This window comes from Centropristis striata, chromosome 15 (genome assembly GCF_030273125.1).
Source record: "Centropristis striata isolate RG_2023a ecotype Rhode Island chromosome 15, C.striata_1.0, whole genome shotgun sequence".
In the NCBI taxonomy this organism is placed as follows: domain Eukaryota; kingdom Metazoa; phylum Chordata; class Actinopteri; order Perciformes; family Serranidae; genus Centropristis; species Centropristis striata.
This window is the reverse complement of record NC_081531.1, coordinates 33,051,580-33,077,629: the sequence shown is the minus strand read 5'-3', so window position 1 is coordinate 33,077,629 and position 26,050 is coordinate 33,051,580. Positions and strand designations below refer to the sequence as shown.

The following is a 26,050-nucleotide window of genomic DNA, read 5'->3' as shown; positions in this document are numbered from 1 at the left end:
TTTTCATGTCTTTGTAAGTCATTTTGTGTCTTTTTTTGGTCATTTTGTGTCTTTTTTTAGTCATTTTGTGTCTTTTGGTCTTTGTTTGTCATTTTGTGTCTTTTTTTTGTCATTTTGTGTCTTTTTTTAGTCCTTTAGTCCAACATAAAATGTGATTTTGAATCTTTTTTTTACTTTCAAAACACTATCATGCTCAATAAAAAATTTTAAATGTTGTAAATGTGCATTAATTTCAGAGTACACTGAGATATTAAACTGCATAATTTTCAATTAAATTCTGGAAAAGTTGGTGTGTTCTAAAACTTTTGACCGGTAGTGTATATTGCACATTATAACACAATCTTCTCTGAGCTCAACAACAAAACACTTCCTCATCTCCTCTCACAGAGACAGAGGCTGATCCAGAGTTCGAAGAACCAGCGGGACGGAGAGGCCGGCCCCGGGTCTCGAGGGGGATCCACCAGCAACAGCCTGAAGAGGTCGGGCTCCTGCAGTCTGGAGAACGGAGGCAGGAGACCCGGTACGGGAGACGCAGAGTCAGGGGACAAGCCAGGCGCCAAGGTGGGCCAGGCAGAAGAGGAAGAGGAGGATGATGATGGGATTTTCAGTCCTGTGCGCATACCAGGTGAGGAAGATCCAGCCTGAACTGTTTAACCCCACAAGCTGCTGGGTTTAAAGGAATATCGGTGCTAATGTAAAATTACAGACGGTCCATTTACAGAATCAAGAAGATTCTGTAATAAAACATACAATCAGCACTTCTCAGTGCAACTGTGAAGCCATGGGTGACTCGTATAGACTTGTATATATAGATTTCTTGGTAACACTTTACTTGAAGGTATCGTCATAATAGTGACATGACACCATCATAAACGTGTCATAAATATTATGTCAATGTCATAAACGTTTATGACTGCTGTCATTAAGTGTCATTCGGTTTTTGTCATGACAAGTTGACATTCCTTGGGTTGTCTTGATTATGACAACTTGACTTTAATCAAAGTGACATTACCACAAAATGTCTTTGTCATGGCAACTTGACATAAACAAAATATGTTTCTATATTTGTGTTTATGGCAAGTTGGCATAATGATTACTATAATTAGATGTGCAAGGTTACAGACCAATTCTAGCAGTTTTTGGTATCTTGTCGGTATTCTGTCAAACATCTATGACCAAGTGCTAGAATTGGTCTGTAACCTTGCACATCTAATTATAATAATCATTATGCCAACTTGCCATAAACACAAATATAGAAACATATTTTGTTTATGTCAAGTTGCCATGACAAAGACATTTTGTGGTAATGTCACTTTGATTAAAGTCAAGTTGTCATAATCAAGACAACCCAAGGAATGTCAACTTGTCATGACAAAAACCGAATGACACTTAATGACAGCAGTCATAAACGTTTATGACATTGACATAATGTTTATGACACGTTTATGATGGTGTCATGTCACAGTTATGACAGTATCATGTCACTATTATGACGATACCTTCAAGTAAAGTGTTACCGATTTCTTTTTCCTTTTTCCTTTTTTTTGGCATTATAACTGTGCTATTAAGCAAAAAAATGTATTTGATGTTTTTTGTTATTTCATTGTCAGCTTTCCTGCTGTAACACTGCAAATGTCCTGCTGTGGAGCTAAAAGAGTTATCTAAGACCACACAGTCATCATGCCTTCATTCCTGTCTGCTTCCTGACTGAACTGAGGACTGGGGTTGCAAAAGAATTACATGGGAATTAACAGGAATGTATGAGAATAAACCAGGAATTTATACAATCAAACATTGGCCCTTAACAGGGAAATTAAATATAGTTGGGGAAAATGTATTTTAGCATAATCTTGACTAAGTAATATTTAACTCAACATTCATATTTTTGTTGTTTGAAAGAATTGATTGTTCATTAACAACCAATAATAAAACTTGATCAAGTTTGACTTACAAATAAATCTGTTGAAATGTTTTTTAATTGTATTTTGCATGGATGTTTATGACAAAACAAAATGTTTATATTTATTTTTGGATATGATACAGTTAGTTTAAATTACGCCAAGTTTCCAATAACTATGCTATTAAGCAAAAAATACATTTTTTTTAATTGTTCCCACTTCTAGCCATGATTGTGCTGATTCCATAGAGCTGCAGGACTTTTATATTACAGTGAAATAACGGAGTAAAATGTAATAGAGCATAAAAGCCCTCAAACTTTAACCTGCAAGTATTTAGATAGATAGATAGATTGATTACTTTATTCATCCCCGAAGGGAAATTCGGTTGTCACAGCAGTCCGGTATTCCAGTACAATAAAATACAATAGAATAAAATACTGAGGTAGCATAAATAAAAACAACAATAGAAAAAAAAAACACAGAATAGAACAAGAACAAGAACACTTAAGAAGTTAAAAAGAAGAACATCAGTTGGTAGGATGGTTGGCAGATGATGGTAATAATTAAACTGGTGAAATGATGGCAACAATGCTATAGTGACTAGACAGTATATAATAATAATAATAGTACAGTATATAATATATATAAAATATAATATGTAATAATAGATAACAATATAAAAATAAAATGAAAAATATAAATAAAGTAATAATAAGTAAAATAATATGATATATAATAATAATAGTAGTAATAATAATAATAATAATAAATAAATAAGGCCGGTATAATAATAATAGTAGTATATTACAGTATATAGTAATAATAGTAATGGCAGCAACAGTATATATAATAATAATAACAGTAATAATATTAATAGCATAGCAAAGTATTTGTTTTTTTATGTTTTATTGTTTTTTGTTATGCATGTAGCTAGTCCCTGGTTGAGTCCTTGAAGTAGTTGATTGTCTTGACTAACATTTTTCCCTCCTGTCTGTGTTCCTGCAGGTAGCTGCTGTGCGCGGGTGAAGTGGGTGATTACTTGGCCTCTGGGCCTCCTGCTCTACTGCACTGTGCCTAACTGTATTCTGCCACGCTGGCACCGCTGGTTCATGGTCACCTTTGTGGCCTCCACCCTGTGGATCGCCATCTTCTCCTACCTCATGGTGTGGATGGTAAGGAGGCACAATTTAATGCAGTGAAGACAGACAATAGAAACAAAATATTATCAAAAATAAATAGGCATGAAGTGATACATTGTGATATAAATGGATATCCATTTAAATGTACTTTTTTAAATTAATTTTTCCTTTTAATTAACTTAATTATCTTTTTATTAATTCCCCCTTTCCACCTCTTTTCTCTTGCCTACAACTAAAGTTTTTTTTTTTGTTTGTTTTGTTTCTTTTTACTTTTGTCAATTCTCTATTTTATTGCACTTTTTGCACTTTTATGTGAAGCACTTTGGTGCGGCTCAGCCGTCTGTAAATGCGCTATATAAATAAATTTGACTTTGACTTTGACTGATGTTTCCATCAGGTCACTATCATCAGCTACACACTAGACATCCCAGACTACATCATGGGAATAACCTTCCTAGCAGCAGGGACCAGCGTGCCGGACTGCATGGCAAGTCTGATTGTAGCTCGACAAGGTAAACCTCGTTATTCTGAATCTCCCAAGCTTTTTTTTCTTGTTCTATCTTTGTGGTGCAAGTGCTTCACCTCGCTGTCACTTTTCCTGTCTCTTTTCAGGCATGGGGGACATGGCGGTGTCTAACTCCATAGGCAGCAATATCTTTGATATCCTGCTGGGTTTGGGTTTTCCCTGGGCTTTGCGTACCCTTGTGGTGGACCATGGATCATCAGTATGCACACTTTATCTACCTACAATCTCTTTGCCTTCAGTCTGTGGTTTACTGATGTCTGCATGTGTGTGAGAGAGCTATAAAAATGAGATTTTGGGTTCTTACTTCTGTTAGATCGTCAGAAAATAATGAAATCTCCTCTTTTCCCACCTGCAGGTCTCCATAAATAATAAAGGACTGGTGTATTCTGTCGTCCTGCTGCTGGCATCTGTGTTTCTGACGGTGAGGAACGTTTTAATATCTGTCAGTCTGGAAAATAAATCAGTAGAGGTGGATTTTAATTCAGTTTAAGACACCCTGAACTGTCACTGGGTGAAAAAGACCTTTTGTCATTTAAGACCTTTATCTCCCAGGCCACTAGTTCAGTGTGAACAGGCAAGAATAGAAATAGCTTCTGAAATAATTTGATTTATATTGGAGGCCTTAAATTCTATAAAAAAATAATTAAAATCCTCTTTTTAGAGGTCTTATATTTTCACCATGCAGTTTTCTTTTCACTGCTGTTTACAGCTTGTTGCACAAGAAAGTTTTCTGACTGGAATATGTTAAATACGGCTTGCAAAAAGATACATGTATGTTTGTTGTTGCGGTGCACTATAAAATACTTGAAGTAATTTATTTTTATATATTTTATATATTTGTATGCATGTTTAGTAGTTTTCAGAAGGTTATGGAAGTACACTAACTTTACCATTTTAATGTGTGTTTATATGTTAAAAATGACTGTTAAAAATTACATTAACATTGCAATATTGCCCAAAATAATTATGATTTATGTTTGTTTGTTTGTTTTTCATGTTGAAAAAGTTCAAAATTTCAGAAATAAAGTGCTTAAAAATACATTTTAAATACAGTATTCCAGTGAATATTTTCTCTCCTCCTCACTGCTATATATATATTAATTTAATTACATTTTTTAATTGCCCCTTTTAATTTTATTTATCTTTCTATTTATGTATTATTAGTTAATGTGATTAATTAAGTTATTCATTGATTTTCCTATTTTCTTCCCTATTATTGATTTACTTTTCTTATGTATAAATGTATTTATCTTATCTAATACAACAATACCATTATAGAAAAGCTGTGTCTCTGCTTTTAGGTGACCAGTGTTCATCTGAACCGCTGGAGGCTGGATCGCAGGCTGGGTCTGGGTCTGTTGTTTCTCTATGCCATCTTCCTGCTCTGCTCCATCTTCTTTGGACGGATGTGAGGCCTTAAAGGTCAAAGGTCAACATGATGCTTACCTACTTTCTTACCACACGTCCTCTTTCCTGAAGCCAAAAAAAAGAGTGACAGCGTTGTTGTGTTTCCTTGTGAGAGTTTCTGTGCACCTCCTGTAGGACCCGCTAGGGTGATACTTTACACATGCAACTACACAGATACACACTGAAGTCTTTTATCAGTAGCACAGTTTATTTTTTCTCCTTTTCGTACAGTGCAGTGTTTGAAAACAGTCTTTAAAGTATCAAATTGGGTGACATACCAAAATATTTAATGACATGGCAGATGGAAGTATATAAATATATATATGTAGTTTTTTTTTTTAATAAATTGTGTCCTATTTAATTAAAGCAATAAGCCATTAGAAGTTTAGATTTACAGTGATTTAAAGTAGTTTGTTCTTCCCATTATTGCAGCTTTGTTTTAATTCATTTATTATATTAAACAATACAGGATCACTGTCAGTTTGTTGACTATTTAGTCACTCAAAAATGATTTATAATGAAATATCATATAAATCTAATAATACATTAAATATAGCGTTCTGTTTGTGAGGAGTCTTCAATATTGTACGTATTGGCAATGGTTAAAAAAAAAAAATTTAAAAAGATATTCTGTTCATTTAAAAAAACTAAACTAAACACTAAAGTCACCTGAAGGATTTAAAGGGACAGTTCACCACAAAGTCAAAAACACATTTTCCTCTTATCTGTATGGTCGTGCATTAGGGGAGTAACAATACATCAGTTTATCGATTCAGTAATCAACGATCCAATAAAAAAAAAAAGGTAGACATATATCATCATTTTCTGGACTTGCCTTTATTCCCACTATATTCTTCTATTAATATTCTTCTATTCTTCTTAATAGAATATATATTCTTCTATTAAGAAGAATATATATATATATATATATATATATATTCTATTAAGAAGAATATATATATATATATATATATATATATATATTCTTCTTAATAGAATATATATTCTTCTATTAAGAAGAATATATATATTACAGTAATGTGCAAAAATTTTAGGCAGGTGTCGAAAAAATGCTTTAAAATAAGAACGCTTTATCTGCTTTTGTTACTTAGCTGTTAGCGGCAAGCTAACCATTGAATTGAATAACCAGGGGGTTTGAATGCTAGAGAATCCGTAGCTCTGTAGCCTAATAAATTGTTTAGTAACATAATTTGCAATCTATAAGAGTTTGCAAGAGCACTGAAAAACACAATTAGAGGCTATACATCGGACTAGTGAGAGAGTTGCCATCCATGTCTGGCATGATGACATTTTTTTTTTTTATTTAACCTTTATTTAACCAGGTCGGTCCCACTGAGACACAAAGACCTCTTTTCAGGGGAAGCCTGGCTAAGACAGCAGCAGGGTTAAAAGTTACAACAATAAGACAGACAGTGCATCATGACAAGAACAGACAATAAAACATGGACCTACAGTAAAATACAAGCAAGCCAGACAACATAGTAAGATAGGGATATAATGTCCCAGACAACCACTGTAGTCTCATTTAGCCACTTGTGAGCAACTACCTTTTTAAGGAAAAAGTCCAAAATTCACATTACAACAAAATTCAAAAGTCTTTTAAGCTTGCGCTAACCACAGACCTTATTTCAGGCCTGAACACAATCAAAATCCTCAATGAGTTTGAGAGGAGACGCCCCAGGATGCTAACATGCTAACTTACATCCAGGTTTAAGAACTCATTAAGCCTGGACCTATTTATATGAACAGCTAACTGTTAAAAGGTCGAACCATCGTTTCTCTGCAGATGTTATAAAATGATACTTTAATCTGCCATGCCATGCTTGGACCTATTGTTCATGAAAAAAAGAAGGTCAGATTAATATTGTGGGCCTTAGGTTTGAACACCCTTGTATGTATTGAATGTACAACCTAGCTGACTTTACCATTAGTGTGAAAACATTTACATGCATTCAAATGTAGCAGGCAGCACTGAATACAGCGAAGAACCTCTGAACAGACGGTGAGGTACTTTAGTCCTACGAAGAAGGACACCATGTATGTATCACTAGAATTTTTAGAATATTAATATGAAAATGCACATCATTGTGACAATATTTTGACGATTTTACCAAGCTACTTATAAGAAAGTATTGGTACAGCTTAATGTACGTAAAGAGATTAACCTAGTGTTACAGTATTTTTAGAGGTCTTATTACTATGAAATCTAATATATAATGTTCTTCTATGAGTGTCACACACTTTGATGACTTTGAGTGCAGGTTAGTAGTAAAACTTCAAGTTTAGGTACGACAATCGATGTTTCTTGTACATTTTATGAGATTATTTCACTTTGGTGGAACATTTTTACCCAGATCAGGACAGAAACAGCCCTTATACTCACATATACTGTATTTGAGTGTGTGTGGTATGGCAAATAATGCTGCATATTCTTTATCCATATAAATCTGCTGTTTCTTTGTCCTTTTATATGGAAAAAAAACATCAATTTGGACAAATTCAAGACCAAATGTTCCACCAAAGGGATTGAGAAATGTTTTTTTTTTTTCAAATGGCTGTATAATTATTATTATTATTATTATTATTATTGTCTACTTGACAATACTTTTTACTGTTTGTAAATGTTAAATAATTGACATAGTTTTACAAAAATGAATGTCTGACAGAGACTAGATTAGTGGCGTTTTTGATATTTTTGAAAAATACATAATGTAAGCCTACTTGTGAATTATTGTAACAGGGTGAATGCATATTTTGTTTGGTGGAATATGAAGGCTGTAACGTCAGACTGGCACTCCATTTATTTTTAATTTAGTTGCAGTCGTGTCTTAAAAACTTTTCAGCACGAAGATTTTCTTTTTTATTTCAGTATTGATTCATTGCCAACCTTATTTCATGGGGAAGACAGAACATGAAGCTCCTGTTTACAGGTTTAAATTAAGTAAGAATAATTTGTTTTTTTTAATTTGAAGAAATACTGCTTTGTTCTTTCCCTTTTTGTACTAAATTGCCCTAAAACGATCTTTTACACCTGTAATTCATACTTTTTCTTTTAGATAGTTTAAAAGTTTAGTAGCATTTAAATATATTTGATCAGATTTGCTGAAATGTCATGCCAGGATTTTTTATTTACTTTTATTTTTCACCACATCCCATCAATGCATCTTAATGGGAGTTTTGGAGAGTGGATCTGTCGTTTAACAGGTGGAGCAAAAAATAAAAAGGAAATATAATTATTTTATGAATGTCCCAAACATAAAAGCTACACTTCAATACGTAAGGTACCTTGTAACAGTGCGTACTGCTTGTAGAGAAGTACTGAAAACAATTATTTCAAAGTTATTTAACCATTTAATTGATCAATTTTTCAGGCAAAAATGTCAAACTCACACCAGCTGCAACTTCTGCAATGTGATGATTTGCTGCTTCTCTGTTTCTCTTCTGTTTGGGACAATTTACATATGAATTGATGGTGAAAATAATTGTTAATTTTATTTTTTTGCAGTTGTTTTTTTGCATTCTCGGAGTAGAAACTGTCTCTGCATATCCTCCCTGTCTCCATCCTTGTTAGACATCCTCGTCCATCAGTAACTAATTGTGTTTTGCCGGGAGAAGATTCGCAGCAGGTCGTTATGTTAATGTGTTAAAAATTTTCACTCCAATGTTCGGAATCTCTTCTGTAATCTCTTGTATTCAAATTTAGTAATAATCTCAATGCGCTCGTCATGGCTGCCGAGAGACACAACAGCACCAAAGCAAACAGCTGAACTCCAGTACTTCAAAAAATATTCACTTTATTCCGCTGTGATATTGGAGGTAGAGGATGTTTTAGAGTTGAAATTTATTGTTTAGAGGTCGTATTGGATCATAGAAGACTGTTGTATCTCGACCAATAAAAAAAAGTGCAATAACAATTCATCTCTTTCACTTATTTTCTGTACGAAGCAGTGGTAGTGAATGGATCGATGGTTCGTGACTGCCACATAGTTAGGGAGTTAAATTTAAAAACTTAGACCCTCTGTACATTTTAAGAACTCATTACAACTTCAGGTTAGCATACTTTAACTTAGATTTAAGAAACATTGATTGATGTATAGCACAATTTAACAGTTCTACCTTGGCATAACTTCCTGGACCACAATGCACAACACAATTCAAAATAAAAAACCAAAGGTTTTGTCAAAGGGTAATTTTTTTAAATACCTAAAAATGGCCTGATTATAGTCTGTTGATACATATGATATAATCGTATGTCCAAAAAATACAGTAAAACACCATATTATAGGATGTATAAAATTTTAAGAAGAAAAAAGCCATACTATAGTATGTCAATTTTGTCAAAAAGGTCATTTTATAAAAATGCCTAAAATGTGTTTAATTATACTCTGTTGAAATACATAATAACTTAATGTGCTTAAAAATGCTTTAAATGGTCAATTATAGTCTGTTGATACATGTAGTAGTATATTTTGTCCAAAAATAGCAAAAATGACCCCCTCAAAAAAAAAGTCATACTATAGTATGTCGATTTTTGTCAAAAATGGTCACATTTTAAAACGCCTAAAAATGCTTAAAATGGGTCAATTATAGTCTGTTGATACATACTAGAACAAAGTTTGTCCAAAATTAACAAAATTGGACGAAAAAAAAAAGTCGAACAGAAAGCATTTTTGGCAAAACCATAATACCTATCATTGATCCGACTTCACTTTGAGGGTCCTGAGTTCTTCCTGAACAGCTACATGTGTTTTTTGTGAAGGAAAATTAAGAAATAGCTTTGTTAGAGTCATCTGAAAAACTGTTAAATATGCTTTTCTACAGAAATCTTCCTGCGCTTTTAATATGGGGGTCAAACCGCACATTTTGATATATAATTTGTCCGAAAATTGTGTCTGGAAGAGGAAGAAGAAAAAATTCACAGTATAACAGTATGCTTTGCCCCGAGCAGGAACCAGTGCTCGGTGCGAATGCCCCGTGGCCCGAATTACAGTAAGGTACGTCATGAAAAAAAACCTCATAGTATATTTATTTTGAATATTGTATATTTCCAACCTATAAGTCATTTCTTAAATGCTCATTGAAGAAGACAGAAAGAAAGAAAAACATCAGCAGGTTATAGTGCCTAGTATTTTATTTCCTGAAGACAAATTTCGTACAATAAAACATTCCATCACAATCCAAATGAAAGTCCACCCGAAGTAAATTCACCTATTATGCAAACCTATAATCTTGGTTTAAACATTACTTGCTGTCATGAACACTTCCCTCCCAAAGCTCGAGACCAGAAAGCATAATTATAATATGAAAACAGGCAGAACTCCTTCTTGTTTACTTGTGTGCAGCCTAGAAGGTGGATACTGCTTCCATCATTACTTAACCATTCAGTGTCAAAGGTGCAGCTCAAGAATTTGACATAATCACATTATGGGCTTTGCATCTTGTTTCGAGCTATGGAAGAGAGCAGCCGAGTTGAGACCTGGATCACAGGATTAACTAGAGAGCAACTTCCACTTAAATCCCAAAATGTCCCACACATCAGGTACGCAAACATCATCCATGAATACAAAAACAACCAGCAAAATATTCTAGTAGCCACTGTCTCTAAACAACTAAGTTTAAAAGTGATGAGAAAATAAACCAAGTTATACTCGTGTAATGTTTTTAGTAATCGTTAGTTGGCTATTGAAACAACATGATAGCATGGTTAATTTATATTACACCACTTCCCGACACCTTTGCAGACCTAACGCTGAGACGACTACGTAGAATATGAGAGTGCAGACGATTACTGAGCATGCACTTGTTTACCTGTAGAATATGCAGTTATTGAAGCAGACACTGCAGCTGTCTTTACTATGTATCCCTCTACCTTTGTCCCATCTCTCAACAGCATGTTTCAACCCTTAAAATACTGTTTCTGTTTGAGGTAAAGCAACCTTTTGTTTCAGCCTTGCCACAGAAGGAAACCATTGCATAATAAAACTATGAAAGCAGTAACAAAAACAGCCACTTCTCCATAGGACTATACATATACACATTATAATCTCTTATTTAATATGGAGCCATCCATATTTGTTGCCACAGTCCCCTGTCTGTAATATCATTTTCTGAGAAAATGAATGTTGAGTATCGCACATTGCCTAAGCTGACTCCTTGTCCCTGTCATTCCAGCATCCTGCAGGAGCTCTTACTGTATATTGCTTTAACATTGTCAGTAAGTGACCATCTATAGTCCTCAATTACATTAAAAATAGTCTAGTGGTGTCACAACATCAACAGATATTGTGTGCATGATTAGCAAACTGCTAAAACACAGCGATGAAGGCTTTTTATCCCTTTAACTGGCTGAAAATGCAAGCAGGATATTTTTTTATTTGACTAGAATAATCATCACATTATCTTTCAAACAAGGGCCAGGTGCACAGATTAAAAACAGTTTTCCTGTCAAAAGGGCCCCAAAGCCTGAATAAAACATGCAAATTATAGTCCTTGTGCATCCTCTCGAGCTCTGTGCAGCTCAATCAGCCGCTAGCACACAAGAGTCAACAACCAGACTGAGGTCTAACCTGCCATCCCGGAAGTCCTTCAGCCTTTGGAGCCACTTTGACGAGCACGTCAGGGTTTCTATTCATAGTTCCTGATTTGTTTGACGTTTCAGTGGCAGTGGATGAGATATAAAATCATTTACAGTCTCAGCAGATCCCTCTGACGCTCAACAGAATCACCAAATATCAGCAGTGCCATAAAAGAACATGTGGTTGTGGATATTTCCATAATGATAAGATGGGCACTCGTAAAAAGACCATTACATTACCATTCTTTTTTCCCCCCAATTTGTACATACTTAACACTATTATATACCATAGAAATATATAAATATTATAAAATCTTTTTATTTTTTTAAACGATGAGCAAGCACTGGCATGCTACTTGATTCAAACAAGCTTTATTTCTTCTCTAGTCATAAAATAAGTACATTGCGGGACTGAGAAGCAACTTTGTGTAGGTGTATGTGTTTAAAAAAAAACCTGACCAGGAAGTCAGATTTTGGCTATTTATGCTGTGTATCTTGTTGAAATTCAGTACTGCTCAAATTGGCTATGTGGCAAAGAGGTGAAAATAAAAACCGACAGGGCTGAATCTGAGCTTGGAACTGTGTAACAGTCATATATGAAGCTAAGTGAGGCCAGTTTGGTAAGGGATACTTCCCTTTTTACAATTTTTCGTCTGTTCTGAACACACTCCCTCCGAGGTCGGCTCGTCCCGGGATTCTCTCATCCACTTCGAGGGGTAAACCGTTCTGCTGCGCTGCGGCTGAGTAATGAGTGTGAGCAGGGGGGAGGCGGCCATCACGAAGGTGGGGCGTTCTGGTTCTGGTATATGGATGCCTTGTCTTTTAAAAGGTCCAGACATAGATGACAGCTCCAGCTCCCTGAGGGCCAAAAACAACAGAGAAAATCAAATAAGGTCAATGACGTTTCAATCTGTGTGTGCATAAGAACTAAAGTAGGTGCTGCAACCCACTAACTGATTTATGAAGGAAAGCCATCCTACCGGCTGAGTATTGACTGAACATCAAGGATCAATCTGGAACGTTTTACAAGCTCGTTTTTTCTCTGTTAAAGACTTATTATGTGCACATATTCTTTCTCCTTTACTGAGCCTGACGGGCCTTTAATCAACAGGAAGAATAAACACGAAAAAATGCAAAATTGAGATTAAAGATTAAAGAATTCTCTATTGTCATACCAACAACACATGCATGCACATGATGAGGTATGAAATGAAGTACTGAGGCCCGGTCAAACCAAAAATACTAGCTGCAAAACATTCATTTTGCGCAGGAAAAAAGATCTGGAGTCTGGTCTGTCTGAAGAAAGTTGTTGTATAGCCTAAGATACCCTTTGCTAAACAGTTAAGTAATGTATATGCCTAGGGCTTTTATTGTGGAAGGTAAGGTAAAAAAAAGGAGTGGATAAGGCTTGGAAGATGTCGATGAATTGCAGCTTACCAGGGTATTAAGGAACCCTGACAGTATGCTTGTCAATATCGTCAAAAACACAGGATTAACCTGACAGATGGATTGTATTTTTTGTATTTATAGTTCATAGTACCCGCCACTAGGGGTCAGTCTCTAAAGGTGGAAAAGGCAGCTGAGTTAAGAAACATGCCGACTTACAGGACTATTCAAAGTAAAATGCCTCGATTTGCGAGTATTTTGAATTTAGTCATGATAAAGATGTGCCAGACTAAAACACAAATATCAAAAATCTCAGGAACGTATATAACAGTATGAAAAAAATGATAATACCCAAGCCTAAAGTGAATCTGGTATGTTCTGCCTTTGTGAAGGTTGTAAAAGGTAATAAAGTTTGCCGTATGGAGCCTCTGTTTTGTTATAAAGCTCGTATTTACAAGCAAAACTTATAAATCTTGGCCATGCAATACTTTTTGTTTTGAATATGTTCGTTCTGCACAGTGAGATTGTTTCATTCCTTTTATTGAAGTGCTCAGAAAAATCAACGTCCTTCCAAAAAAAAAAAAAACGCTCAAACATTTTAGCTCCGTAATACTCTAATGTTCTGTGTGTTAACCTTTGAATGACTGAATAGCCAAAAGTGTCCCACATAGTAATAATAAATCACATAAAGTTGTGTGTGTGTATATAATTCTACATTTAGTTTTTGATACACTTTGCTCAGGTTTTGAACTTACCCTCTGGAGGTTCAGCCATGGGCGGGTTGAGGCAGTACATGTGATAGCCTCTATCACAGTCGTCACAGAACAGAAGCTGATCCTGGAAGAACCGGGATAACAACATTACTTTATACATCAGCACTGCACAACACATACCATATCTGAATGTAGGTAAGCTTACGTCATTCTCTGAGGTGCCACACATGTTGCAGCACTTGCACTCTATGCACTGCCAGCGGTACGTTTTCACTGCGGCCATCATTACTGGGGTGAACTGCAGGCAGGAGGGGTGGCCTGCATGTAGAATAAAGTTTATGGCTTTACTTTGCTGTAAGGATTCCTTCTCTTTCTGGGACATGAATTAACATCTTTTATTCCTGTTGCTACTTCACTCTCAAGTAGCCAACTGTACCTGAGCGTCCGCAGTCGGAGCAGGACACCAGCTCTTCTGACTGGCCGGTCTTGTGATTGGTTTTTGAGTCTCCAAGGCAGAAATCACAGTAGTTATTCGGCAATGCGAGACCATCTGGGCCTTTCTTGGGAGCTGAGGAACAAGAATAAAACACCCAAGAGAGCATCAGTGTTCAGCTCTACATTGAACCCAGGTCTCTCCTGGTGAAATCTCTACGGACAGGGAACAATCTCCTACTTTTCGGCTCATTGGGTATCGGCAGAGGAGGCTCATTGATCTCCATCTCTTCCTTCTCCTCACCCTCCTCCTCAGCCAGGTGGGAGTGGGTGTAGTGGTAGCTCAGGCCGGGACGGTTCTTGTAGCGCTTTCCACAGACTGCCACCAAAACCAGAAAACACAATGCGTATAAAAACAAATAATACTGTCCAAGTTATATACAAAGTCAGAGTGGTGATGACTCTGGAAGGATTTTAATTTCTGAACAGAAGATATTAATAGTACAACTAACCGTAAGAGAAATCGGTAACACTTTACTTGAAGGTATCGTCATAATAGTGACATGATACATAATGATTATTATAATTAGATGTGCAAGGTTACAGACCAATTCTAGCAGTTTTGGGTATCTTGTCGGTATTCTGTCAAACATCTATGACCAAGTGCTAGAATTGGTCTGTAACCTTGCACATCTAATTATAATAATCAGTATGCCAACTTGCCATAAACACAAATATAGAAACATATTTTTTGTATGTCAAGTTGCCATGACAAAGACATTTTCTGGTAATGTCACTTTGATTAAAGTCAAGTTGTCATAATCAAGAAAACCCAAGGAATGTCAACTTGTCATGACAAAAACCGAATGACACTTAATGACAGCAGTCATAAATAAATAAATAAATGTTTATGACACGTTTATGATGGTGTCATGTCACAGTTATGACAGTATCATGTCACTATTATGACGATACCTTCAAGTAAAGTGTTACAGAGAAATCATTGTATCATTTTTATTTTCCAGATTGTTGATTATAGTCTTTGTAAGGATGTTGGGGGGCTTTGCAGGGACTTTAGAGAGTCCTACAGTAGCTGTACATGAGCATGGTCTATTTACACAATTCATCAATTTTACACATTTTTCTGTTTACAGGTTTTGGAGAGAAATTTAGTTTTTGACCAGGAAGAAGAATGCATGGAAAAAGACGCAATATGATTATTTTTATAACTATACATTGTGAGGATAAAAAAGTTATGTTTATGGTGAAGTGATGATGTGCTGGGGAAGTCCCTTAAAAATCTAAATTCTTTTAGTGATGGCCTGCCGTTTGTTTAATATCTGGATCATCACAATGCCATGATATATCAGCAATGACATTGGAGGGAAGATGGAAAATGATGAAGCCGTTAATGACTGACTGCGGCAACGCCATGCGTAATCACATCTGCACTTCTGAGATAGCCATGTATTTAAGCAGAGCATTAAGATAAAATCTTAGCCACTGAAAGAGCCAAACCTCTATTGGTCTTAACTTCTTCAATTCAGCGGAAGTCGGTGACAAGCACTACTTCTTCAAGTTACGTTAAAAAAAACAATTTCACTTTATATACATACAGTACAGGCCAAAAGTTTGGACACACCTTCTCATTCAATGCGTTTTCTTTATTTTCATGACTATTTACATTGTAGATTCTCACTGAAGGCATCAAAACTATTTCCTAATTCCACATGTGTTCATTAATAGTTTTGATGAATTTACAATGTAAATAGTCATGAAAATAAAGAAAAACGCATTGAATGAGTTGGGTGTGTCCAAACTTTTGGCCTGTACTGTATATATATATATACACATCTTTCTTGAAACTAGATTTGAGTGTGAATGACCTCTGAAGGACATTTTTCTGAATACTCATGTTTCTGATCTGAATTTAAATTCCATTAATCAGTGGACTAAGAGATGCCAGTGGGATTGAGTAAGGAGGATTTACTGACTTTAGGAAGGACAAAGATGCCACTGTGTGCGACTCGTCACAGGGGATGTTTGAGGTTTTGTCATAAGATAACGCCCAGAGACAAACTACTTCTTCTTTCACTTCCATACTTTCTCTCATTTTCATTTCCTCAAAGGCTAATGTTCTCTTTCTTCAACTGTCATCTAAAGGAGTGATAAGTCTTTAGGAGGGTTTCCTCCAGGGCATCTTAGCAAAGGCGCTAATGACACAGCTAGTCACATGCAGAGTGATTGAGTGCAGTGGCAGAAAGATTTGAAAAACACTTCTCAAAAAGACAAACAGGCATCAAACGGACTCAAAAACAAAGAAGCAATTCACATTGAAATATGGTGCATGGAATGAGACTTTACATAGTGCAGGGGTGGTGAAGGGGAATACGGGGAAAATGCAATGCAGGGAAATTGCACACATATTAAGCAAGACAAAAGACAAAAAAACTGAGTGAAAAAATAGCAGCAGGATCCAGCTTCTAGCTTATCTAAATCTGTGTGACGTTCAGGGCCAAAATGAATGGAAAATATACTTTCAACGGCCACAGCTTATCTTTTGTAAGCCGAGACGGCTCATTTCTTCAGCTGATTACAGACTACAGTTTAATTGGTGAGTACAATAACATGATCTTGGCCAATTATAAATCCATTTAATCGCATTTAAGTAAATTGCCTAGACCAAAACATTAACCCATGAACTAAAATACACAGAGAGTAAATCTACTTGGTAACAAGGGCAGAAAAAAAACAGGCAGTGAAGACAAAAGACAAGGCAGACAGGAGTAAAAAGAAATGAGAGAAATATACCTCTTTCAGAAGGTTTTGAAATATGCTTTTGTTTGATAGTGTCTGAAAGAGAGCAGAGAAGGAGAAGAGAGAGCACAGACAGCGACTCAGAGAAACAGGCTCATAGACTGACATAGTTCAGTCAGTCAGCACTACTGAGAACTGCAGCTGAAAGTGAAAATGCTTTTACAAAAGAGGGAAAAAAACACATCAAGCAGTACAGATACATGGTCTGACAACAGCAAAGAAGTGGACGAAATGTTTCCTGCCTGGCCATGGAGAGATTTTAATTGCAAGTTAAAGAAATGTATGATATCATAATGCCAAAAAAAAACTTTATAAATGCTCACAAAGAGCACAGAAGATGGGGAACATGAAGAGAGGGGAGAGGATGAAAAGGAAGGTGATAAAGGATGAGAACTTGGGCAAAGTCTTGCTTGATTAAACTACAACGTTACAGATATTAAAGGTACTATGTGAAGAAATCTACGTGTATTAAGCGGGACATATTATGTTCAACTCATACTTCAGGTTCGTATTTGTATGTTGGTTTTCTATCAAAGCATGCTTTAATGTAAAAAAAAAATATTTTCCCCCCAGATGTGCAACAGTATCTTCCAATGAGCCTGCATGTAACAAAAAGAAGGGGAGACAAATCTTAATGTAGTTTTCAATCTCATGCTCATCTCAATAATGATCAGTCAGACACAACAGGCTCAGCTGGTCCATTAATAAACACTAATAATGTTAATCAGTGTCATATTGCACCATGTTCGCATCATCTAATGTTACCACAGAACATCTCTCTTTCCTTTTTTATGTTACAGTGAGAAGATTTAATCGATTGTGGATGCTGTCATACTCCCAAATGGATTAAAAATATATAAATTAAAAATACTAAATGGGACTTTTGCAGCCATGAATATGCAGTGTCGGCCCGCCCAGCTAAAGTCTCTGTACAAGTACAAATTGGATTTAGCACCATGACGCTGTGGGCACAGGGTTCTGATCAAACCAGTTTCAACAAAACCAGAAATGGACCCAACGCTACAGCTAAGCTAACATTACTGCAAAGCATGTTAAATACATTGTGATATTGAGGTTTAAGCTGCATTGGCTGATGTCCTTGTTGTCCGAAACTTCCACATAGTACCTTTAAAATCAACATGGTCTCACAGGAATCCGTGAAATAGCCACGGATTCGCTTAACTCAAAATCCTTGGAATAGCCACGGAATCACTCAAATTTCCGTGAAACTGACACAGATTTCGCTACAACGCAAGTTAATGACAGTCATATCCCGTGTCTATTCCAACATACAAAGTGATTATGTACATTCACTGAGTGAATATTTAGAAAATAAAACTTATATTTCTCGCTAGAAATGTGATCAAAATCCATTTTTATGCAGAAACTAAGTCAAAATATTGATTTTTTTCACTAAAAATGAGAGAACTGTCCGCCATGTTTTTTCTTCTGACCGCTGGGACCTTGAAAGTCACGTGACTTGGAACAAGCCAATAGCCACGGGATATGACTGTCATTAACTTGTATTGTAGCGAAATCCGTGTCAGTTTCACGGAAATTTGAGTGATTCCGTGGCTATTCCACGGATTTTGAGTTAAGCAAATCCGTGGCTATTTCACGGATTCCTGTGAGACCAGGTTCTTTAAAATCTGCAGTGACCCTGCCCCGAGCTCACATGCTCTACTCTCCCCCATCAGGACTCACTGTCACAGGCGTACGGCTTGTCTCGCTCCTCCAGTGCTGCTGTGTCCAGCTTCTTCCTGCTGCTGCCCACTCCTCGGCCCTGAGGACACCACATAAAAAGAGACACACAAGCTTTTACACCCACACAGAGTTGGGATGAATTTTTGAATGGTCGTGTATACGGAGCAGTTTGTGTTTTTACCTTCCCCTTCCCTTTCCCTCTTCTTTTAGGCGTGTCTTCCTCATAGTCTTCATCATCCAGGTCATCCAGAAAGTCATCTGGTTCGAGGACTCTCTGTGTTTAAGCAATGACAAAAAGAAAAGTCAAATCATTTTTCTTGACTCCAAACGTTTCTTGTGGTTCATGCTGAAAACAAGCACCTTTCTAATCCGAGCAGCAGGGTTCAGGCCTCCGCTGTAGTCACTCAGGTTTGAATCCTCTTCAGAGCCTCGGAGCTCTGTGGTTGTCCGTTTTTCCATGGATTCCCCCTTCAGCAGGGCCTCCAGGCTGCTGCCATCCGTTGGTAACAGAGCATCCTTCTTCAGTCCTATCTCCACCTCTGTGATTAAATCATGAATGAGTTAAGACACAAGCATGAAAACACTTAGGAGTATCTTTTAACAGAAACAAAAAAATAGCAGTGCTTCTCATTTCTGACAAGGCAATTGCCCTCACAGATAGGAATAAAGTTCCAGATTATTTTTTAAAACGGCAAAACCTCCCACTAACAAAATATTACAACAAAATATATATATTTTTCCCCCCCGACAGCAGTTTTTCTTCTAATGTGTGGAAAACCTTTTGTGAGCTGAGCTGAATGATGTGGTACCTGACTTGACATTAGGGAAGATGAGCTGGGGGTCCTCCTGAGCATGAGATCTCCGTTTCTTCCTCCACCTCCTGGCTGGGTAGGTGTAGAGCTGCCCCGGAGCCATGCCTAATGGGACATCACAACGAGCCATCTACATAACACTGAACCTATTTTAATAAAGCTTTTTGACAAACTGACAAAGCATGTTAGCATAATTAGGATTTCCCCTTTAAAATGAAAAGGGCACATTTAGCTTCAAGCTTGATTCAATTACACTCGGTTCATTGAAAACAAAGTTTTCACTCTGCAGACGATCAAGTTAACTTTTATAAGACGCTGTATTTGATGCATGCTCTGAAAGTTCTACAAGAGAGACAGTAGAAGCTAAAATATACAATCTTTACAAATTTGCACCCTCTCTTCCCATTTATCCATTCAGTAAATATCTGAAAAATACACTTTCATGGCCCTGAACACATCTTTAACCTAGATTAGTCTTCTAAAAATGTTTAGCAGAATTCAACACTAAAATGTAAATCCTGTAGAGATGCACACAGTGCACACTACATGCTGTGGGACTCACCTGGTCCCCTGTGTCTCTTTTCCATCCAAATGTAGCAGTTGCTCTGAGCCACACCAGTCTGAGAGTCGAGGAACGGCATTCGGACGCTCCTTTCGGCACAGAGCCTTGCATTGTAGTTATGACACTGCTCCATGGCATCTCTGTAGTACTGCTCTCCCAACCTGACGCCACAAAACAGAGCCGGATGCTTGTCATTCATTCCATAATCCATTATGGTTAAAACACAAAAATCAGCAGGTGTGGGTACGTCAAAACAAGTCGTTTTTCAAATGACTATTTCAAACTTTCATCTCTCCGACAGTTTAAAGCCTGTCGTCTTCTTCTGTTGTGCAGCCACCTTGAAAAACTGCTCTCTCTCACTAGACAATGTCTTTGTACTTCTGCCTAAATCATTAGTGAGAGTGCAACAGCAGCTGCTCTTTTGTTGGTACATCAACAACAAAGAGCTTGGTAGTCAACACAGTCACTACGTTGTGTTTCCAACATAAATATACTCAAAAAGTGCTGCATCTCTCCTGAGTGAGACAAACAGGCTCACGTCAAACGTTAATGACAGAGCTCATAATTTCATTCATTGTGAAGATGTAATAATTCAGCATAATGTTGTAAATCTATCTGTGTTGCTTATCTGCTAATTGGTCAAGAATAAAATGGAAACAGGCATTTGTCATGTATAATAGTTCCAAAGCAGTGACCGTTTCTATTTATTCCATCCATCTTGTTATTGAGATACGAAATTATATAAATCATAGTAGGGTTGTCAAAAGTATCGATACTCAAAAAAGAATCCATACTAAAACGTTGTATCCGGATACGATACTCATTTTCAAAAGTATTGAGTATCTGAAGCTTGTTATCATAGTTGCAGTTTCTTTATGCACAACTGTTTTTTATTAAAAATTGTTAGCCTGTGGTTCTGTACATTTTTACATGTTGCATTTTTCTTGTTAATAAAAATATTTCTGTTAAATTTTGGGGTCTTTGTTTTTATCCTTGTGGTATCGAAAATGGTATCGAGTATTGAATATTTTCCTGAGTATCGGTATCGAGTTGAAAATCTTTTGTGGATATTATGCACAAATTTTTCACTAATCTGCAAAGGTACCCAGAGAACAATTTAATGTTAGTGTTAATCTTAATCTTAGTGTTATCACTGTTATACATGATAACACATTATACAAACAATGTATTACATTGTCAGCCAATTCTATAAATGATAACTGAGAAATTAAAAAGTGAATAGGAATAACAAATAGCTAAATAAGCATCATTAATGTTCAGTGTCAGTCAATTAAAAAAAAAACACTATTTAAAAAAATAATAATTAAAAGCTAAGACCATTTCTTAATCACGACAAGCAATTTTTTTCTGCATTATATATTGTGTAAAAAAAGGTTTTCAAAAAAGGCACATATCAGACAGCATATACACTGATACCAATTCGCCTTTAATAGGTCCATTTCGGACAATAATGTCTGTCAACTGATATATATTATATTAATTCATGGCTGCCATGTATCAATGTTTAGCTGGCAGGCAGTCAGTATTTTGGCTGTTTTTTTTCGGAGGCCGTATTGGGCTCACTTTTAAAAATACATTTGAGGTCTCATATGAAACTAGAAGATCAATGGAATCTATAGGCACCATGTGTGACAGGAAGTTAGACTTTAAAAAAAAAAAAAAATCAGAGCAGTGAAGCTTAAAGTTAAGTTAAATTTGACTGAATACTTTGTTGGTCAGTCTGTGGGTTTGACTCTCATTGTGGAAAAAATAAAAAGACTGAAGTGAGATGAATAGAGAATTTTGTCTTATTTGACCAAATAATTCTTGATTGAATTTAATTTTGTGGACACAAAATGCAGTTAAACAGTTAAATCGCAATATATTGTACCGCAATAATCACCATATCTCAAAATGCTTAAAATTGCAATAATATCATATCATGACTCAAGTATCGGCATTAAATCATATCGTGGGGCCTCGGGTGATTCCCACCTCTACTAAAAACTTTAACATACATCTCCAAAGAGACTATATTGGGGTGACAAAGTAGTGAAACGACATCTATATTAGGGATGCACCTTGTTTGTAGCTCATAGAATTGTGCAGTGTCGTCTGAGCCCACCTATTTATTTATGTTCTGGTTAGGGACTGAAGCTGCTTTTATTTTTTGTACTTTTTGTGATTTTGTTTGCACGGTGCAGATTGAGTCGTCACATATTGGGCTCCTGTTTTAAGTTAAATTTGAATTTAAGCAGCAGTCTGTAAGGTACATGTAGTTTTATTCAATTTGGGTTTAATTGCTGTACAGTCGCACTTTTCACATGTTCCCAGTGAACACAGGTTATGTTTACTTATTATGTCAATTGGGAAATTGGCCAATTTTACCCTGTGGGTATTAGTTGTGCGGGAAAAAATATCGGTATCGGTAATCGGCTAAATGAGTTGTAAAAAAAATCAGCATATCGGATATGGGCAAAAAATCCAATATTGTGCATTCCTAATCCATATGAATTACCTTAGATGTTCAAAAAGTAAAGTTCAGCAGAAACTATATTTAGCTTTAAGTTTACATTATTGGTATTACTCAATTTTTCAATGATATTCTTACCAACAAGAACTAATTCCCACTTTTACTAACTGCTTGCAATTACCGTAAAACATCTAAAACAAATCACCTTGGCACCAAATAAATCAACGGAAGTGGCAGCATGTTTTAAGGCTCACTAAAACTTTAACATCCATCTCCAAAGAGTTACTATGTTGGGATTAGAAATGTGACAGCTACAGTGACTGTCACCCTCTGACCTCAGGATTAATGAGTGATCCTGAAGGCCAGTTTTTCATTCATTCTGGACACACGTCAGCTGGCCAGCCGCCACAGGGAGCACCGTTAGTTATTTTGGTCTTGTGAATTCACATACAAACTCTGGAAGGACATTGCAAAACAGCCAGATATGACATCTTTATAATGCAAAGTACATTATAAAGATGTCATATCTGGCTGTTTTGATCACAAAAAGAAGGATGGTGATGCATATTTTCTTATAAATTTAATTTTTCTTTTTGCCAAATACTACATACACTAATGTAAGTTTTCAAGTAAAAAATTTTTTTTTTTTGCTGAAGTCAGAATTTGTACAGTATATCTCAACTCTCTGTCTACAAAACAAAAAAGCTGTGAAGACGGCCAACATATGCACTGCGTTTAATGTCTTTAAAATGTAATCTTGCGTCTGTTTATTTTATTAATTATTTATTTATTCGTTTCCATTTAATTATTCTTCTATTTTATTTTTGAAATATTATTTACTTCTATTTTATTTTTTTCATTGTTTATCTTTCTGTAAGTTGTTTCTTCTTCTTTGTAACTGTGTCACAATGTTAAAATAATCGGCCAAGTCATTTTTTGTTAAAATTATTTTTTTGCCTAAATCATCTCATGACGCCGGCCACCTATGGTAAAATCACCTACATCCTCAGTTGATCATATCATGTGATTTTACACATTTAAGATAATGGCCTATGTCAAGTGTGTGACTTAAGCGGATTTAATTATGCCTAAGTCAAAATAAAATGTGACTTAGGCAATTTTTTTGAACATGCCTTTGTGACTTTAGCAAGATATGGTAACACTTTATTTTGAAGGTGTCTACATAAGAGTGACATGAGCGTATCATAAACCTGACATGGGATGTGTCATGAACATTAATGACACTTTTAAGTAACATTAATGCTCATGATACTTGTCATGTCATGTTTCTGACAGGCTTGTGTCACTCTTATGTAGACACCTTCAAAATAAAGTGTTACCATATCTTGCTTAAGTCACAAAGGCATGTTCAAAAAATTGCCTAAGTCATTTATTTCTCTTAAGTTACATAATTTACACACAGTGTTATTACTATGCCAATAACCATCCTTTGTTACATCCCTTTTGAGTGAAATTATCAATAAATGTAATATCTTTTTTTAAAAACTTGTATGTTCTTATTTTATATCTATCATCATGTATGATTTTTGTTTTTATTTTTGAAGCACATTGAGTCTGTAACTGCCGTATGAGGTGTATATAATGTATGTATATACCATTTTTTTTAATTCTTTATTCTGTATTCATTTTTATCATTTCTGTGTAAATAATTCAGTTTTACAGCTTTGTATCGTCACACTGTTAAAATAATCGCCTAAGTCATTTTATCAGTTTTATCAGTTTATATTATCAGTGTTTTATTGTTGACACTAATATTGGTAACACTTTACTCTAAGGCGTCTACATAAGAGTGACATGAGCATGTCATAAACCTGACATTAATGCTCATGATACTTATCATGTCATGTTTCTGACAGGCTTGTGAGACTCTTATGTAGACACCTTCAAAATAAAGTGTTACCATATCTTGCTTAGGTCACAAAGGCATGTTCAAAAAAATTGCCCAAGTCATTTATTTCTCTTAAGTTACATAATTTACACAATGTTATTACTATCCCAATAGCCATCCTTTTTGAGTGAAATGATCAATAAATGTCATATGTTACACTTTTGGTGAAGTTTTTTGTGTTTCCTGCAAAACTTGAAAAAATGAGTTAGGCGATTATTTTAACAGGGTGACGATATAAATAAATAAATAAATAAAAAAATAAAAAAAACTCACAGCTCGTTAGCGTGAGAGGAGCCACCTAGCTGCCGTTACTTCACTGACGTTAGCACTGCGTTAGCCTGTTTAGCTACAAAGACACAACAAGTCACCGTAATATCTCTATCAATAAATATATCATCAACTTGGCGCGTGTTTTATCACACTCACCCGTGATTCGTGTTTCGGAAATGTCCTCTGCGTGCTAACTTACACTTCCATTCCAGGATGTGAACACACACTCACACACACACACACTCACGACGGTCCGACAGCTAACCTTTAACTAAGTCAGTGGAAATGTTGCTAAGCTAGCTAGCGACGCGATCAGTGACGTAGAACACACAGCCGCTCTGATTTCTGTGAATTATCAAGGTGTAAGGTGAGTAGAAAAGTCCCAACACTTACAGTTTGACAACATTCTCTACAACAGCTGCCATCTTGCTTTGATACACGGGGAGAGTGGCTGCTGGTAATTTATGCCCTCCGTCAGGACTTGTAGGCAGAGTGAGAGCAGGAACCTGACACACAGCGCCCCACGGTGTTGTCTTGTGGTACTGCGGGTTATTTTAACCATACAAAGCTGTAAAACTGAATTAATTACACAATAAAAAATTAATACAGAATAAAGAATTTTAAAAATGGCATATACATACATTATATACACCTCATACGACAGTTACAGACTCAATGTGCTTCAAAAATAAAAACAAAAATCATGCATGATGATAGATATAAAATAAGAACATACAAGTTTTAAAAAAAAGATATTACATTTATTGATAATTTCACTCAAAAGGGATGTAACAAAGGATGGCTATTGGCATAGTAATAACACTGTGTGTAAATGATGTAACTTAAGAGAAATAAATGACTTAGACTTAAGCAAGATATGGTAACACTTTATTTTGAAGTATTTTTATTTTGATGTATTTTTGCCTACATAAGAGTCACACAAGCCTGTCAGGAACATGACATGACAAGTATCATGAGCATTAATGTCAGGTTTATGCCATGCTCATGTCACTCTTATGTAGACACCTTAGAGTAAAGTGTTACCAATATTAGTGTCAACAATAAAACACTGATAATATAAACTGATAAAATGACTTAGGCGATTATTTTAACAGTGTGACGATACAAAGCTGTAAAACTGAATTATTTACACAGAAATGATAAAAATGAATACAGAATAAAGAATTTTAAAAATGGTATATACATACATTATATACACCTCATACAAAAATAAAAACAAAGATCATACATGGTGATAGATATAAAATAAGAACATACAAGTTTAAAAAAAAAAAGATATTACATATCCTTAGCCTAATAGCATAGTTGCCTAAGTCATATTTGAACGTTTTCGGGAAACAAAAAAACATGAATTTTTAGCAAGGACATTGGTATGGTAGCGGTTTA

At 35.7% G+C, this 26,050-nt stretch overlaps 2 protein-coding genes across 4 annotated transcripts in view; one reads left to right on the top strand and one right to left on the bottom strand.

The window, feature by feature from the left end:
• The window catches only part of LOC131987194 (sodium/potassium/calcium exchanger 3-like), a 37,479-nt gene extending 31,914 nt beyond the window's left edge, over positions 1-5,565 (top strand). The window contains exons 12-17 of the mRNA XM_059352380.1: positions 388-625; positions 2,904-3,070; positions 3,435-3,549; positions 3,650-3,762; positions 3,919-3,984; positions 4,865-5,565. Of these exons, the coding sequence (XP_059208363.1) occupies positions 388-625; positions 2,904-3,070; positions 3,435-3,549; positions 3,650-3,762; positions 3,919-3,984; positions 4,865-4,975 (810 nt within the window). The 3' untranslated portion in view covers positions 4,976-5,565. The remainder of the gene's footprint in view (positions 1-387; positions 626-2,903; positions 3,071-3,434; positions 3,550-3,649; positions 3,763-3,918; positions 3,985-4,864) is intronic.
• A 5,886-nt stretch (positions 5,566-11,451) lies between these two features.
• dpf2 (double PHD fingers 2) lies at positions 11,452-25,081 on the bottom strand. 3 transcript variants are annotated; one of them, XM_059351976.1, is made up of 12 exons: positions 25,037-25,081; positions 19,992-20,152; positions 19,427-19,534; positions 18,978-19,156; positions 18,799-18,891; positions 18,618-18,696; positions 16,908-16,949; positions 14,338-14,475; positions 14,101-14,232; positions 13,870-13,982; positions 13,707-13,788; positions 11,452-12,423 (listed from the first exon to the last, which is right to left on the bottom strand). In XM_059351976.1, the coding sequence occupies exons 1-12, from the start codon at positions 25,066-25,068 to the stop codon at positions 12,341-12,343; spliced, it is 1,242 nt and encodes a 413-aa protein (XP_059207959.1). In that variant the 5' UTR covers positions 25,069-25,081; the 3' UTR covers positions 11,452-12,340. The 3 variants fall into 3 exon arrangements, with proteins under 3 accessions (XP_059207959.1, XP_059207961.1, XP_059207958.1); XM_059351978.1 differs by lacking the exon at positions 16,908-16,949; XM_059351975.1 differs by lacking the exon at positions 16,908-16,949 and having other exon boundaries at positions 13,707-13,982.
• Positions 25,082-26,050: the final 969 nt, after the last annotated feature.

What these genes read in the sequence shown, in the direction of transcription:
- dpf2 (XM_059351975.1), bottom strand. Translation starts at nt 25,068, where the DNA reads ATGGCAGCTGTTGTAGAGAATGTTGTCAAACT. An exon ending in CTTCCCTAATGTCAAGTCAG is followed by an intron (nt 19,157 to 19,426) that starts GTACCACATCAT and finishes ATTTAATCACAG; the next exon opens with AGGTGGAGATAGGACTGAAG. An exon ending in GAGGGAAAGGGAAGGGGAAG is followed by an intron (nt 18,697 to 18,798) that starts GTAAAAACACAA and finishes TGGTGTCCTCAG; the next exon opens with GGCCGAGGAGTGGGCAGCAG.